Below are 17812 nucleotides of genomic sequence, written 5' to 3' on the forward strand. Positions count from 1 at the left end.
TTGACTGTGTGATGGAAACGATGTGGGCTATCTTATACAGCAAGCTTTTTTCTTTACCTTTTCTAATAATACGTTTTTTAATACATTTATAAAAAAATAAAAAAAAAATCCGCTGGAGCCCCTGCTCGCGCCCCTCCACACCAGGGCCAGGGGCTCCAACGGGGGCTCCAACACCCATCTTATCAAGTTTCTCTCTCTGCCACACGTCACAATATTATTGGCTGGAGCCCCCACTCGCGCCCCCCACACCCCTTAGCCTAACCGTATTGAGCACCGTTTTTTCCCTCCAAAACTATACACGCGCCTGCGCCTCCTCACGAGTGGTTATTGATATCAGCTGTCGGCGGGAAAAAATAGTACGAGGTCCCAACAACCTACGTGTCCATTGCCCATTCAGTTCGTGTACTATTTCAACCACCCCAATTCCCAAATGTACTTATTGTTAAAAAAATATAAATATCTTCCATAAAACTAGACTTTGGGATGGTAAAGGCTTTGGCCTTTGGATGAGAGGTTCAGGGTTTGATTCCTGGCAATGGTGATATATTGTAAATAGTAGGAGGAAAGCATTAACATTCAAAAAAAATAAATAAAAATAAAACTAGACTAAAATTATATAAAATCATTGAAGTTTTAGAAAATATTGGGTAAATGAGGATATATATATATATATATATATATATTTTTCAAAGAAAAATTAACGTTTAAAATGATCACCTAAAACAAGTTTTTATTAAATCAAAAAAGTTGTATATAAATAGGACTTTATATAACAAATCAAATATATTGGGATTATTTATAAAAAAAATAACATCAATTTGAAAACATATGATGGCGAGAATACTTATTCATGTTAAAGATAACATGTGAAAAGAAATACCCTTTATGCATAATACCCTTATGTCATATGAAAAAAGATTTAGATAAATTATGAATAGTGTCAATTTAAGAGACAACACATTTGACAATTAATAGATATCATCGTATCAATACTTTACCATTTTAGTCTTGGCTCAATTTTTCACGCTAAAACGTGAGTTAAATGTTTGAAGTCACTTTATCAAATAAGTGGTATACCTGGATGCTTTGTAATATGTCATTCATGAGTCAAATGGTTAGAAACATGATTGTAAAAGTGTAAAACTAAAAAAAAGAACATAAAAAAAGAGACCAGAATCATGAACAAGGACAAGTGATGTCGTGACGTTCCGGTTGAACCGAACAACCACAATGGCTCCTAAAACATTTTGAAAGTTATTTTTTTCACATTATATAAGCAATCCATCATCCCGCATTTGACCGAACTTGTGTTTACACTTAAACCATCAAATTGAAAGTGGTTTCGTTAGTGATATTATGCTCCGTAAACATATTTCAATAAAGAGATAGCTCAAAAATTAGTAAGAGACAACACTTGTTGTAAACAAACACTTATTGTATTAGTATTCGCATGTTGAAAGCAAGTTTTATTAGTATCAAATGTTCAAACTAAATTCTAAAGTTCGTAGATAAGTTATATTAATATTCAAATGTTGAAACTAAGTTTTATAGTGTTGATAAACAAAGTGATGTTTATAAAATAAGAAAAAAATTTGAAATGTGCATTTCTGCATACTAAAAGAGTGTTCCTTGGTCTTCTAAAACTTTTACATGTATATGATAAGGGATCTTTTAACTTATATCATCTATAATGTCTTCAAAATTCCTAGGTTTAAATCTACATGGCGTTCTTGGACAAACCCCATTACAAACTCCACTATTGCATAGGAATTTTACAAATTGTTGCCTTTGGCTGCAAACTTGTAACAAACTAGCAAAGTGGGTCCCAATGTCCTATCTCTCTCTCTTTCTCTCTCACATAGAGATTTAATATTTTTTAAGGTGTTTGTAGAGTTTTGTTGTTATGCTGTTTGTTATGGTTTAACAAGTTTTGCTAGTTAAAGCGCTACATCAGCGCCATATTACTGTCACATAGACAGTAGAATTTAACCAGCCAACTCCTTAAGTGGCGCGTTATGGTTTAACTAGCTAACAATTATTTCCTAATCATTGTTTTTATATTATAAAAAAAATACAATAATGCAATTTAATAGAAAATAGAACATTAAAAAATAAAATATAAAACTACAATTATGCAAAGTTGTCGTTAACAGCTTAGCGCTCATTCACTTAATTCTTCTTTGGCGCCTACTTTCATGGAAGTGGGGTGGTTTAACATGCTGATGTGGTCCATTAAAGTTAGAGGCGCTAGGGTGTAACAAACAGCCTTATAGAGAAAAGTGAATGTTTTAAGAAAAGTTTGAAATTTAATGTGACGATGACGTGTCAACCTATATGGAATTGTATAAATCAAGTTTAACAAGTTTGAATGAAGTTTTTTAAAAAATAAAAAGCTTTTAAAACTTTTAATTCTTATGTTTACCAACCCAAATTTAAGACTTTGAGAATTTTCATAACACAAATGTGTATTTATAAAAAAAAAATCAAAAGCTTTTATAAGCAGGCAAAAATCTAAAACAATTCCTGCTTAACAAACTAAAGAGGTAGGTCCCAGCAGAGCCTAGTTGGACCCGTAAGACTCACCTTGAAAAGGGACGTCTGCGCAGTTGAACCCGCAAGACTCCTTAACGGACGTCTGCGCGGTTGAACCCGCAAGACTTAAACTTAAAAGGGACGTCTGCGCGGAGACCAACTGGATCCGCAGGACCCACCATGCTCAGAGACGTGACGTCCTTACACGCAGTACGCAAGCTGTTCCCGCAGGAAAAGCCTCCCAATGGTGAAGTACTCTGCCTGTTCCCGCAGCTGCGGATACAAGCCATCAGGGAAGGCTACCTGCGCAACAAAGCTACACACACAAGGCACTTAGCTCTCATAATAATTCAGTAATGTCACCTGAAGAAGGAATGAGCAGAGCCGGGAATACTCCCGCCCAAATGAGCCAGTCCGTACGATACGGGAAGATCTTTTGTACTGTACCTGACGAGGTATGGACAAAAGATCTGACCAAAGATACGACAGCTCACTGACAACAGTATGACGAGCAGCACGCTCTTGTACTGTATGTCACTATTAGCCGCTGCCTACTCACCAACCTGTCGGAGGACGTGCATAGCCTGCAGTTGGTGGAACATGAATAGTACACAGCCGCCCTGGTCACTATCAGCCGCTGCCTACCCACCAACTACCAGCATGGCATGTGCGTAGCCCACAGTTGGCATAACAGGAACACTATTCAGCCGGCTGTACCTTCTTGGAAACCTACCTTCGGCTATAAATACTCCAACACCTTGGAATGGTATGATCATCTTGTATCTCATCTTATCTTATATCTTATACCTGATATCTGCTCTAGTCATTCTCTTAATATACACTTATATTCAAGAGCAATCTAGTCTGATTCTCACGCCGGAGGGTGGTCACAAGGAGGTACCCCCCATTCTCAGTGACGAGCTTACGATGTCTGTTTTGCAGGTTATCAGAAGAATAACCATCTTGCCGGGTCTAACCCATCGTGGGAAACATCTATTTAACCCCCAGATTATCCGTAATCTGCCCGGGGTCGATTAGTGTTTCTTCACAAACAGTTTTTCAAATTTAAATCCAAGAGAAAAAAGATGATTTAATCAAATGAGGAAGTGCAGACCTCTATTTGAAGAAAACAAGATTATTTCCTTGTAAGGAAAAATAGTAAAATACCTTTCATTTTAAGCAAATATTACCATCAAGAGAGGGCAAACAAGTCAACGTATGGTGGTTTAACTCTATAAATCAATATAAATCATTATTGTTTTCACATGGTAACATCTATCTAACGTTTAATTCTATACGTGTTATAACTTTTATTGATTAATCTACACAAATATTTTTAAACATGTTAAATAAATGTAAGCATAACTCGTCTACCCCTATATTTATTTACTAGACGGGTGCCCGCGCGATGCAGCGGGTGTTTGAACTTGTTAATCACGTAACAAATATAAGTGTTTATGGTTCGGTTAAAACCTTGAAATCGTTTAAACCGGTCATTGGTTTAACTTCTTTTTTCTTTTTCTTTTTTTACTTTCGGTTTGTTGGTCGGTTTCAAAATTTTCAAAACGTAGTGAACGGTTGGTTCGCGTTTTATACTGGCAACCGGCCATATGAAACCAGACCCGATTGTAAATGTTGACCGCATTTTAATGTTTTTTATTATTAATTATTATATATGTTTTGTAATATATATTAAATATAGTTAAAATTTAATTGAACATAATCTTTTTATTACAAATAACTTGACTATACAACTTCAAATTAACATAATTGCAGTATGATTCATTTTGTGATCTTTGTTGTTATTATTTCACGTCCTTGATCTTCCATTAATATTTACCATTTATGTGGCTAAAATTATCATTTTTTATTTATGATCCTCTCAAGAAGGTGTTTAGTTAAAATTGATGGTACATTTATATTAATAATTATTTTAAACTAAATTTATTATTAAAGTTTAAACTGCGAAACCAAACTGGAATCAGGCCGTTAGTAACGATTCGGTTTCAACTTTCAATGGTTGAGTTTGGTTTTGGACGACAAAAAAAATCAGTATTAACAGTTGGACTCACAAGTTCAACTTCAAAACCATCAAAACCGACACTGAACACTCCTACGTAACACATTAATTTATTTAAAATGAAAAAAATTATAACAATATCATATCCAAATTAAAGAGAATAAAATGCTCGTTTTTATGGTGTAATTTTTTTATAAAAATATTTACGTTTGAAAAGGCTATATCATTTAAAAATCATGGGTGAGAAGTTAGTTTACAACTTAAATTAAAAACATAATATGGTTTAAGATGAGGGACCAAACTTGTAAGTTAAATAGATTGTATTTAAAAGACAAGTTTACCCTTACTAACACATGTACCTCATGTTTTAAGTGTTGTAAATTACTTAAAAATGGGTGTCTTAATTTGCCCTTATTTGGTGTATTATATATAGTATAGATTATGCTTATCATAGCAATTGCCGTGAGGGAAAACCAATAAACTATAGATATACTCATATACATCGGCCTTATGAAAAATAGCGTAAGAAACATAACAAGCGGGAATTGAAGGGCAATTAAGCCCTCGTTAAGACTTAAGAGTCTCTCATCTTTAACCATAACTAAAGACCATGTGTTATTGTTCATTTTTATCATTCTTTTTCATTCGTCATGTATGTGCTACCTCAGTGTTAACTCAACTTTTTATCCATCATTAAACCTCATCATCCAACCCCTAAAATGGTTATTTTGCTCATTATCCACAATTACATTATTAAATATTATTAAGAAATAAAAGTATAAAAAGAAAAAGGAATACAAAATATTGACGTGAGGGAGTAGGGAATGACCCGCATGGCCACCCTTATTCCCCTCAATTCACGCGTGATCATTTGGGGGCGCCACAGTGTTTCTCCTTTACTTTTGAAGGATGAATGATGTTATGTTGAACCCTTGAAGGTAAACCAAACAACCTAACAAGACACAACTTCTACACTTTTAAATGTACTATTACGATAGATGCATATATACATCCCAGAAGTTGAATTTTCTTGTTCTGGTAACCATAAGGATATTCGTAGTGGGCAAGGAAAGTAGGCTCGCTCAATTTTGTAGTCCATCCACTACACATAGCCTAAGAGTATGAAAACCTAGGGCGAAGGGTTAAATTTTAGGACACACAGGAAGCAAACTCATACCACCCTCATGTTTTTCTATCTGTACACCCAAACAAAACTTATCATGATCTACGAGTTTAATAATTTATAAATATTTAACTAATGTGGCCTATAATTCTTATTCCTCAACCTAATAGTTATTCACAATGTTATAAAATGACATTACTACACGCTGTACATCTCTTATCAAACGAGCTATTCCATCTGGTCTATAGGCATATAGATTTTGTACATTTGACGTCTATCAATCAAGTAAATCAAAAAACCAAACAAAATACTACATAAACTATAGTCCCTAAATTTTAAATCTCCACCGTAACCGCCCCTTAGAATCCACCGTATTGTAAAAGTAGGATTACAAGGCCGAGTACTCTCCGAGTATTCGCTACAAGGTATGTCACCAAGGCGAGTTTCTGTAAATCCGTCCAGTTACTAAGGATCGGTCAAATGTGGTCAACCTCAGCCAGAATCGCATCTTATCGGTGAACTTGGACCGATTTTGACTAAAAAAAATATAATATAATTGTTATTTCAATAATATTAAAGAACAAATATCATTTTTTTAATTAATGATTAGTAATTTTTAGAATATTTTATATTTAAAAATGTATTTCTTTTATTTATATTGATATTCACCTATTTTGTTATAAATGTTAGTAAACTTATGATATTTGACATATATATAATAACCAAATATTAATTTTCTTTATATTTACCATATCCGAGTACTCTTCGATTACTCCCCGAGTACTCCTTCCAAGAAGGTCGGCCGCCTAGAAACCGCTTCACGACTTTTGTAACGTTGGTACCACCGCGTTAACCATTCAAGTCCTCAAAATATCAAATCAAATCAAATCACATGATGACATGAATATGACAACAATGAAAAAACATGAAGAGAAATAATATAAATTGTCAATTGACATGGTTTATTGTATACCACAAAGATAACCCTAATAACAATCGAACACCAACACCTCCGACTACCAAATTCCGATCCGATTAATCCTTCAATACATTCAACGTCAAATCGATACATACATATTCAATTGATTCTATCCTATCTTATTATATTACACACCTTTCGATTGATTATACAACTGTACGAACACCACCACCACCAACACCAACACGATCCTCTTAATCAAAACCCTAACAAAACAATATCACATTTCGCAATCAATTAACCACCACCGATCACCGATTCTTCATATCCGTGTCATCAATTTATTTATAAAGTAAAACCCTAGGTTTGGACATTGTTAGGGTTTTTTATTACGATGGATTCAGAGGATGATATGCACGATGCTAACGATGTTGATTCTTATGAGGAGGATTATTATAGCGGCGATGCGATGTACAGTGACGATGATGATGATGCTGGTTATGAGTTCTTACATAATGATTCTGATGATTCCGATGACGTCATTGTTAGTCGCCAACAGGTGGATATAATTTCAATTCTGCATATGTATTGTATTAGTATTAATATTATTTGATGCATTTTAGCAATTAAGGATATTATTTTTCTGATGATTAGTTTGCTGCAATTTGCTGATTGAAGTTAGTGATGATTTGTTAATAATATTTAAAATTGAAGTTAATGATAAATACAAATATATTTATTATTTTGATTATTAGTTAAGTTTATGTTTTGCTGATTTTTAGTTTGCTGTAATTTTCTGATTGAAGTTTGTGATGATTTGTTTTGTGTTTTAGAAAAATTATACTATATTAAAGGAAGATGATATACGCGAATGCCAAGAGGAGGATATTACTACGATTTGTTCGGTTTTGTCGGTTTCGAGAGATTACGCGTGCATGCTTTTGCGCTCTTATAATTGGTAACGTGATTAAGCTCATGAAGAAGTTTGGTGTTTTAATGTTGTTGGCTTGTTAAGTTACTTTGGTGTTTTATAGGAATGTTAGCAATGTTCATGAAGCGTGGTTTGCGGATGAGGATAAAGTACGAAAGGCTGTTGGGTTGTTGGATAAGGGGGATGCTAAGCTGCCGAAAGCCGGAGAGGTATGGTTGGTTGAACAAGTTATTGTTTTTGTGCTTTTTTGTATTGTTTCATGTTGTATAATTATGCTGTTATGTTTGTATCTTTTGAAGCTGCCTTGTGGGATCTGCTTTGAATCATATCCGCCTCGGAAGATTAGCAGTGCTGCTTGTGGGCATCCTTTTTGTAATATATGCTGGACAGGTTTGCTTTTTTCTTTTATTTCTATGAAGTAACTGGTTCTCAGTGCATCGTCTTTAGACTCGGGCTATTTGTTTGTCTCACACTTAATAGAAAGTTGCTTCTTTGATACATGGAAAATCGGAAAGCATCTGTTAGTTGTTTAGGGGCGCTTGGATTTTTATTTTGGAACTAATTTGCTAAAATATTGAGATTTGAAGCCGCAATAATAAGTTATTAACGCATAGATAAAGTGATTATGGATTATTTATGGGTCAAATGAGTCACATCACAAAAAATGTTATTTTTAGCAATTGCCAAGCACTCAAAACATCTTATTGTTACAACTTTAAACAACACAACTACACAGGCACATCTAGGTTATGTTTTCCACAAGTATGTAACAATTGGTTATCTGGTCTTTATTATTGCATAACGCATAATCACTTTTAAAGTTCAAACACATGTACATGTCATTTGCAAATTTGGTGGATAGTTTATGCTGATATTATTATAAGTCTTGTCTCATTATATGGTTACAACTGGAATAATGATTTTTATGTCTTATGATTCTTATAGCCTACATTAGCACGTCTATTAATGATGGTCCCGGATGTTTGACACTAAGATGCCCTACTCCCTCATGCGGGGCCGCTGTTGGCGTGGGCATGGTGAATAAGCTGTCTTCTGATGAAGATAAGACGAAATATCGGCGTTACCTTCTTAGATCTTATATTGAGGATAATAAGAAGGTACATATTAGACGTGTTTATTTTTTAATAATTATGCAAAGTGATGCGGCGTTAGACTTTAAGGAGTGGTTTGATTTTGTGTTTTGGATCTGTTTACCTGATCATCAATTATTAATGCTTGGATAAAGAAATTTTTTAGACTTGTAAATGAACCGAATGAACACGAATGAAGCTTATTCATGTTCATCCGTTCAACTTTAGTCTAGCAAACGAACTAATAAGAACACTTAAAATGAATGGATTTTTTTGTTTATGTTGTTCATTAAGAAAATGAATGTTTTCGTGTTCGTTTGTTAATATATCTAAACGGATGATTCAAGGACATAAGGGAGCGAACATAAATGAACAAACAAAATTACCCTTAAGTTTCTTTGAATTCTCATCCCTAATTCTTTAATCCAGTTCTACATAAACAAAAACATATGATATACAGATTCTTTTCTATGGTTACAGCGTCTGAATTTGCTAAATGAATATATAAATGAACATAAACGAACCTATATGAGCAACATTAATGAAGGTAAGCGAATGTAGACGAATACTTACGAACATAAATGAACAAACTGCACATGTGTTTATGTTTGTTTGTTTAAATTGATGAATGTAATTTTTGTTCAGGTATGTTTGCTTTTCAAATAAACAAACGGCTGACTGAATGTTCGTTTCGTTTATAGGCATTTGATTATTACTAGTTTACCTTTTTTTTCAACCTAATTGGACAGACTAATACTCATATTTCACAAAACGTCTTACCCTTTTTTCATGAAAAAAGTGCTGTTTGGCCGTTTTAATTTTTAATTTTATAGAAATTCACAATTTGCCAAACACTGAAAACATATAGTTATGTACTTTTATGCAATTTGATTTTCTTTTGTGTGTGTATAAAAAGACAAAGTGGTGCCCTGCTCCCGGCTGTGACTGTGCCATTGAGTTTGAAATTGGAAGTGGAAACAATGATGTAACGTGCCATTGTTCATACAGCTTTTGTTGGAATGTGAGTGTTAGTTTTTGTTTCCAATTTTATTTATAAATTTATATATTTGTTAATTTGTGTATTTGCTTTATAGATGACAGTTTTTTTTATCCACTGTTATCATTGTAGTGTACAGAAGAAGCTCATCGCCCTGTGGACTGTGAAACCGTATCCAAGTGGATAAGGAAAAACAGTGCAGAGTCTGAAAATATGAATTGGTAAATGTTATATATGTTGAATGATATATATTTTTTTTAATGTTATATTAACATTTGTGTGATGAAAATTAGGATTCTAGCTAATTCTAAGCCTTGTCCAAAGTGTAAACGTCCAATTGAGAAGAATCAAGGTTGTATGCACATGACTTGCAACCCTCCCTGCAAATATGAATTTTGCTGGTAAGATTTTGTTTTTTTTGGTATTGTGTAGGTTGAGGTACACAACTTAAGCAAACCGAAGTTCGTTAAACTTTAACCGAGTAAGCGATCGGACAAAAAAAAGGTTTTCTTGTTTGTGTTCATACGTTAAAAAAAATTAACTTGTTCGCGTTTGTTTATGTTCATCTGTTAATATAAACAAACGGTTCACGAACATAAATGAACAAACATAGCTGAACATAAATGAACGAACATAACAAAGCGAAAACTAGTTAAAAGCATCGTGTTGGGCCTAAAAATTATAAAAAGTTTACTAAGTTATAATGAGCCAAAAGTTTAAATGAATATATTAATGACTGTAAACGAATGAACATAAACAGATGTGAACTAATGAACATAAACAAATTTGAAAGACCAAAAGTTCATGAAGATACATGAACGAAGGAGACGTGTTCATAAGCGAACTTCTCGCTGAACAGTCCACAAACTGTTCTATAGGCTGGCTTACTTTTATTGATAGTTAAGTTATGTATTCTAAAAATGTTTGTACCTGCAGGTTGTGTCTTGGTCAATGGTCAGATCATGGAGAGAGAACTGGCGGCTTTTATGCTTGCAATCGATACGAGTCTGCAAAGCAAGAAGGAGCTGTAATTAAACTAATCATATTTAAATGCAAACCAATCATGATTTTTCATTTTTTTTTTAAATTTCTATTGTTGATCTTGACATCTTGTATCTTCATTGTCACTTGCAGTATGATGAATCTGAACGCAGAAGAGAGATGGCAAAGAATTCTCTAGAGCGATACACTCATTATTATGAACGCTGGGCTACAAACCAATCGGTATGCTCGTTTCACTATTTAGTATATTAGTATTCTTTTCTTTGTTTGACCACATGGGTATAATTGTAATATCTGTGTCATGGTTGATCTGTAGATATATGGAGTTTGACTTCTTATCATTAGATGCTATTATTCTCACTGTATATTTATAGCTAGTATTTGAATGTGGTCTTATCATATGCACATTTGTGTAGCTTGATGTGTAATATTTTGTTTAATGTTCACATTTTGACAGTCGAGGCAAAAAGCGCTTGCAGACCTGAATCAGATGCAAACAGTTCATGTAAGTTGATATATATCATTATTTTGTTGTTTGCACTTTGGAAAATTTAAAACAGCAGCACTTTGCAGCTATGCAGCTTGCAATAGAGAATACAAGTAGAGTAGAATATATCAAGCTCTTGAACTTGAATTTCTATTTAGCATATAATAGTTAACATATAGACTTCTTCCTTTGCCTGTAAGTGTGGTAGCTACGTTTACTTAATTTGCTTCTTAAGAGCTTCAGCTGGAGTCCGCTAATCCGTTGAGAAAAATACTCAAATGTAGTTATAGCGCCGGCCAAAATGTCTCATCGATGTTGCCATCTCTATAAGGGTTCTATTGTCTCTCAGGAAACTCTTTTTTTGCTGCTGTATCCGTAACATCGGGGATTACTCTTTGGCACCTTGATTCTGTAGGAAATCATCAACTCATCTGAAGTATATTCTTCACCATTGTTACGTCTAGAACACATAAAAGTAGTAAACTTTCTGTAGACCTCCATTTCTTTTAAAGAGGTAAGGTAGTTAATACAATACCTAAGTTTACTAGTTGACCAAGTCACAAACTATTTCCATACTAAATGGCGAAAGTATTCATTGAGCAAACAAATTTTCAACAACAATTTTAGATACACCAACAAAACCCCGTCACATTTTTTACTATTGCCCCTGAAGCTGCATATCATTTTGAATATAAATTAGAAGACTTTATTCATCTATCTTCTACTATGCCAATTATTAAGACGGCGAGTATAATTAGTGATCAATGTTTCTAGTTTAGGGATTGAAGAACTAGACTTTCTTTTTTGATTCATTCAGCACTTATTTTTTCTTGGCAATTTATCATTATGATCTGTTTTTCTATTAGTATTTTTTCTTTTTCACGAAAAGCTTTTGTTCTATGTTTCTATGCCAAGTTGAGTGGCATACAAACTTTTACCAGCTTAGGCTTCGACTAGATGCATATTGATAATCAGGGTTAGTTCATTATAATAGGTGTTGTTAGTATGTGCATAATTAATTTGATTGCTATATAGGAAATTTGCATTTGATATTAGTTTTTTAGTTTACTGATAGTATTTTAATTTTAGATTAGTCATAATTTGGTCTACATATTAAAAGTAGGTATTATGGGATAGAAAGTCCAACTCTCAATAGGTGGGCAGTGGGCACACTCTCAATGATACATAGTTCTAGAATATTATCAATTATCAACAAAGTCAAACATCATCTGATTGCAATCCACATGACATATGTTCCACCTTAGTATTGAAAAAATATTTAATATTATTGTTTGGTTGATTTTTTTTGACTGAGATGCTTTTAAAATTGCTACATTTTCAACATTATGTCCTTTTTACAGCTTGCAAAACTTAGTGAGAAGCAATGCCAACCCGAGACACAATTGAAATTTATTCTAGAAGCTTGGTCACAGGTATGCTTACTTGTTAACTCTTCAATTATTTTTGAATCTTTTATCCATCTTTTTTTATATTTGCTATAAATATTTTAAATCTTTGAATAAAATGATTTTAGTGTTTTAGGTGGTTGTATGCATTATACTTTAAACATGAATGCATTAAACTTTAAATACATGTGGTTTTCTTCTGCAGATAGTTGAATGCAGGCGAGTGTTGAAATGGACCTATGCGTATGGGTATTACCTACCCGAGCAAGAACAAGCAAAGAGACAATTTTTTGAGTACTTACAAGGTATGCATAGATTCCCACATCGTACACAACATTAAATCCTATAATATTTACGGTTATGGGATCTGTCATGACAGGTGAAGCAGAGGCTGGTTTAGAAAGGCTTCATCAATGTGCAGAGAAGGAATTAAATACTTATCTCAACGAAGACGGCTCTCAAGAAGAGTTTAATAATTTCAGAACAAAGTTAGCCGGTTTGACCAGGTAATTGTTGACTTAACTTGTTGTCATGATCTAATAATCTTGGTTGGCTTATACATGTTTTGATTTGACAATTCCAACAGTGTCACGCGCAACTACTTTGAAAACTTAGTCAGAGCACTAGAAAACGGTTTAGCTGACGTAGACACACATGGGACGTCAAGCAAAACAAGTAGTTCAAAGAATGGTGCAGGAACAAGCAAAACAAAAGGGTCAAAGGGAAAAGGGTCAACCAGAAGCTGGACTGATGATTCAAGTGGGTGGTCATGTGACCAGTGCACTTATATGAACCCAAAGGCGGCTACCTCTTGCCAGATATGCAATAAAAGTCGGTGAAAATGGCCCCATAATCACCTGTCGTAAGGTGAACTTGACTACTACATCTGGAAGCAAATATCAAAGGTCTGGTTTGTTGGGAGCTTGCAATTGTGATGCAGGTGTTGGGTGTATATAGGTGGTTTGTTTTGGTGACTGGTTCGTGGTTAAAGATGTAGATTGACCATTGTTGTTTTGAATTGAAGTGAATGTGGATGATTTATGCAAAACTTAAAGTGGGGTGTGTTGATGTTAATTTATAGAAAAACTTGTTTATATGCTCATACTGAATCGTAAATTTTGGTCTTCGGTTAGGTACGGTTATTCAGTTTTTTTTCTCATCCTTACCGTTATCTAGCACCTTTTAAACCTACTACTATCGAGTCTACTACCTAGCATGACATAAGTTCTAGGCATATTTATCACCAATGAGGTGGACAGCATTTATCTGGATACTCCTGTAACAACTTTGGTGTTTGTTTTGGCACCAGGTTTGGTTCGGTTATGATTATGTTGTTTTTCGCAGTATTTACAAGCACCTACGCTCGGTTAACATTTCTAAATTCTTGTCAATCAACATGTTTCGTCGATGATCTCTGATCTGATTATCATCGACGACTCTCAAACCAGTCGTGGTAAACTGGTAATGTTGGTGTACGTGAAAGAATCTGTTTGTTTGTTGCAACTGACAACCAAAGTTGGTGGTTAGATAAGTCTTAGATGGGTTGGGTAACTAATATTTTTCTTAACTAAAAAAATGACAATATAGTCAAGATTTTTGTTTCAGGTCTCTCTCTCCTATTAATAATGATTTTAAACAATAAAAGATATCTAAAATTAATTTTAATAGTTTGTTAAAACTCACCATAAACGAATTCCAATTATATAAACATAATTTTACAATTCTTAATACTTCATTATTTGTTATTTATAACTTTTAAATCTTCATTATTCTATTTCATTAATATCCAATGATATCCAACATACAAGCCTTCATAGAAACTGCTAGTTCACAAACATGTTGAATTCATTCAACAAACATAATACATAAAATTCTATCCTAGTTTACTCTTAATAAATATCAATTATACTTCTATGGGTACATTTAATACATAATCACTTTTAAACTTTTAAACAAACAAATATAAAAATCGAATAAACACTCCTACTTATTGCTGTACTAGCTTGGTGACCGCGCGATGCGGCGAGGAACACGTTCAAACGCGGCGTCAGACGTGTAACCATTTGTCGGTGAACGGGTAACTCGATCTGAAACATGAGTACATGACCCAATCCCACCAGACCCTTTGCTGCCCTAAATGCATGTCATGTAACAGTTATTTTTAAAATTTTAAAAAGTATAGCAATACGATACTCAAATTAAAGAGAATAAAATGCTTGTTTTTATGATGTAATTTTCATTAAAAAAAACATTAACATGTAAAAAAGTTATAGTCGTTAAAACTTCGTGGGGTTGTTGGTTTAGAATAAGAGGGTTAATATGTAACTATTTAATAAGTTAACAAAATTTACCCTTAAGTTTAAGGTTCATAATTATAAGTATGTTTCAAACTAAATTGTTAAAACTTTAACCATAGATATCAAAGTAAAAAAGACTATACTACCCCTAGATTTTCAAATTTGATTGCATTAGTGATTATACTTTAAGCAATAGTGATTGTACCTCTTAAAATTTAAGAGGTTGAAGAGGTAGGTCCCACCAGAACCCAGTTGGACCCGCAAGACTCACCTTGAAGAGGGACGTCTGCTCAAAGACCAACTGGATCCGCAGGACCCACCATGCTCAGAGAGATGAAGACCTTACGCATAGTACGCCAGCTGTTCCCGCAGGAAAAGCCTCCCAATGGTAAAGTACCCCGTCTGTTCCCGCAGCTACGGATACAAGCCATGAGGGAAGGCTACCCGCACTAATAGTAAGGCTACACGCACAAGGCACTAACTCTTAATAATTCAGTAATGTCACCTGAAGAAGGAACGAGCAAGGCGGGAATACTCCCGCCCAAATGAGCCAGTCCGTACGCTTTTGGAACATCTTTTGTACTATACCTGCCAAGGTATGGACAAAATAGACAAGATCTGACCAAAGCAGCCCATGAACCAATCACAGGGTGACAGATCACCGACAACAGTACGAGGAGGAGCACGCTCTAGTACAAAATGTCACTATCAGCCGCTGCCTACCCACCAATTCCCATCGTGGCACGTACATAGCCCATGGTTGGTGAAAAAGGAATATTATACAGCTGGCCATGTCACTATCAGCCGCTGCCTACTCACCAACTCCCATCGTGGCACGTGCGTAGCCTGTAGTTGGTGGAAAAAGAATATTATACAGTTGGCCGTACCTGCTTGGAAACCTACCTTCGGCTATAAATACTCCAACACCTTGGAACGGTATCATCATCTTACATTATCATATATCATTTGATATTATCTTACCTTCTCTAGCTATTTCTCTTAATATATACTTATATTCAGAGCAATCTAGTCTGATTCTCACGCCGGAGGGTGGTCACAAGGAGGAACCCCCCCCCTCTCAGTGACGAGCTCACGGTGTCTGTTTTGCAGGTCATCAGAAGAATAACCATCTTTGCCGGACCTAACCCTCGTGGGAAACATCTACTTAACCCTAAGATTATCCGTAATCTGCCGGGGTCACATAGTGTTTCTTCATTGGCGCCATCCGTGCATTAAGCTAGAACTTAATCTTCCTTTTTTCAGTTTTTTCAAAACCTCTGGAAAGATGGTTAAAGTTACTCCGATGCCAAAGCCACCGGGTAACCAAGAAACTCCGGTAACCACAACCCCAGCCACTGGGAGGAACACCAACGAGTATACGAATGTTACGAACACTACCCCGGTTACCCAAGCCGGGGCAAGTGCAGTAAACAATCTTCCCTTGAGATTCATCGATACCCAGGTGGAAAAACAGACGAGGCTCCCCCGCCAAACATTAGACCAAGTTAAAGCTTGGGCGGAGGCACGTCAAAGAGAATTCCAAGCCGAGTTGGATGAACGTTTACGTTCACTCCAACAGGCCAATGACGAGTTCGGAAACACTCAACAGCTCAACATGAGTAATGAGTGCGAGTATGATGAAGATTGGGAAGAATCTGACAGTGACGCAAACCCGCGCCATAGGGCGAAAGGGAAGCGTAAACAAGCAGATTTCCACCAAAGAAATTTTGGAGAAGCCTTTAAACCAAAAAACGCGGGTGGAAACCCACGTGACTTCTCTAAAACCTTCAAACCAACTGTTGCAAATGCGAGAACGTCCAAATTTGCAAGGGACATTGCGGAAGCAATTGCCCCGAAAAGTGCCAAACAGATGTCCAACATAGGCACATATGATGGTATATCTGACCCAGACGATCATTTTGAACAGATTCATAGCGGGGGCAACCATCAGCAATTGGACGGAACCCACGTGGTGTTACATGTTCCAAATGACACTTGTTGGGGCAGCCAGAGCGTGGTTTGACCGTCTACCGGTCCACCACATCTACGATTGGGCAGACTTCCAGCAGAAGTTCAGCCAACACTTCAGTCAACAAAGAAAGTATACCGAAGAGCAATGGACGATCCTCAACTGCATCCGAGAGGAAGATAAGTCTTTACTAGACTTCATCACACGCTTCAATTCAAAGAAGCTAAGTCTGGGCACTATTAGCGAAGATCTTGTTCGCGCTGCTTTCATCCAGGGCGTGGAAGACCCAGAGCTCATCCGCACCTTGACTGGTAAAGATGGCATGCCATCCACGTGGGATGCTATCATGACAGCAGCTAAACGCTTCGCGGAAACGAAAAAGCAACTGGGTAGAGATCTTCCCCAGAGCACAAACCTCTACACTCAGAAAACAAGAGAAAACAACGTCCTTACCGCTCGACAAAACAAAAAGAGGAAGCTTGGTATTTGGCAGTCAAGGGTAAACTTTGACACCTCATCCGGCTCGCACCCTCGGTTAGGCGGAAGGGATAACATGCAGTCGTCGAACCGGAACTCCAGATGGACGCCACTCACCAAAAGCGTCACTGAGATATTTGCCACCGAGAGGCTCCCATGGCCAGAGGCTCCAATAATCCGACAGCGTCCAAACGCTGATCAAAGCAAATCCTGTGACTTCCACATGACAAAAGGCCACACCACGGAGGAATGCGTATCCTTGAAGGACGTCGTCGAAGCATTCGTCAGAGATGGGAAACTCACTCACCTCGTGGCGTAATGGACGCTAAGCAGGCTAATGCGTGTAGAACCCCAGTTGGGGAAAACACGGATAAAACTGCAGCTTCAATGTTGGAGACTACATACTGCGTAAACAACGAGATTCCGAACCAGGTGCATATCGGCTCGAATGGCTCGATGACACCCCCATCCTAAGAACATGGAAGGGAGCTCAATTACACAGGCTGCATGTAGATCAATTCCAAACTTGTAAAGAAAAGGCCTAGAGCCACTTCTAATGGA

The 17812-nt window shown here is 35.9% G+C and overlaps 1 protein-coding gene across 2 annotated transcripts; it reads left to right on the top strand.

The window, feature by feature from the left end:
- Nucleotides 1-6654: 6654 nt before the first annotated feature.
- LOC143537002 (putative E3 ubiquitin-protein ligase ARI8) lies at nt 6655-13606 on the top strand. 2 transcript variants are annotated; one of them, XM_077030871.1, is made up of 15 exons: nt 6655-7153; nt 7428-7552; nt 7629-7734; nt 7825-7915; nt 8471-8643; nt 9533-9637; nt 9746-9834; nt 9907-10014; nt 10550-10640; nt 10748-10837; nt 11073-11120; nt 12464-12535; nt 12714-12813; nt 12888-13014; nt 13095-13606. In XM_077030871.1, the coding sequence occupies exons 1-15, from the start codon at nt 6989-6991 to the stop codon at nt 13345-13347; spliced, it is 1743 nt and encodes a 580-aa protein (XP_076886986.1). In that variant the 5' UTR covers nt 6655-6988; the 3' UTR covers nt 13348-13606. The 2 variants fall into 2 exon arrangements, with proteins under 2 accessions (XP_076886986.1, XP_076886985.1); XM_077030870.1 differs by having other exon boundaries at nt 7629-7915.
- The last annotated feature ends 4206 nt before the right edge of the window (nt 13607-17812 follow it).

This window comes from Bidens hawaiensis, unplaced genomic scaffold (genome assembly GCF_021521415.1).
Source record: "Bidens hawaiensis isolate Kalapana, Puna unplaced genomic scaffold, B.hawaiensis_p1.1 tig00011076_1, whole genome shotgun sequence".
Classification (NCBI taxonomy): Eukaryota; Viridiplantae; Streptophyta; class Magnoliopsida; order Asterales; family Asteraceae; genus Bidens; species Bidens hawaiensis.

What these genes read in the sequence shown, in the direction of transcription:
- LOC143537002 (XM_077030870.1), top strand. Translation starts at nt 6,989, where the DNA reads ATGGATTCAGAGGATGATATGCACGATGCTAACGATGTTGATTCTTAT. An exon ending in TTGTAATATATGCTGGACAG is followed by an intron (nt 7,916 to 8,470) that starts GTTTGCTTTTTT and finishes TGATTCTTATAG; the next exon opens with CCTACATTAGCACGTCTATT. An exon ending in AAGTTAGCCGGTTTGACCAG is followed by an intron (nt 13,015 to 13,094) that starts GTAATTGTTGAC and finishes CAATTCCAACAG; the next exon opens with TGTCACGCGCAACTACTTTG.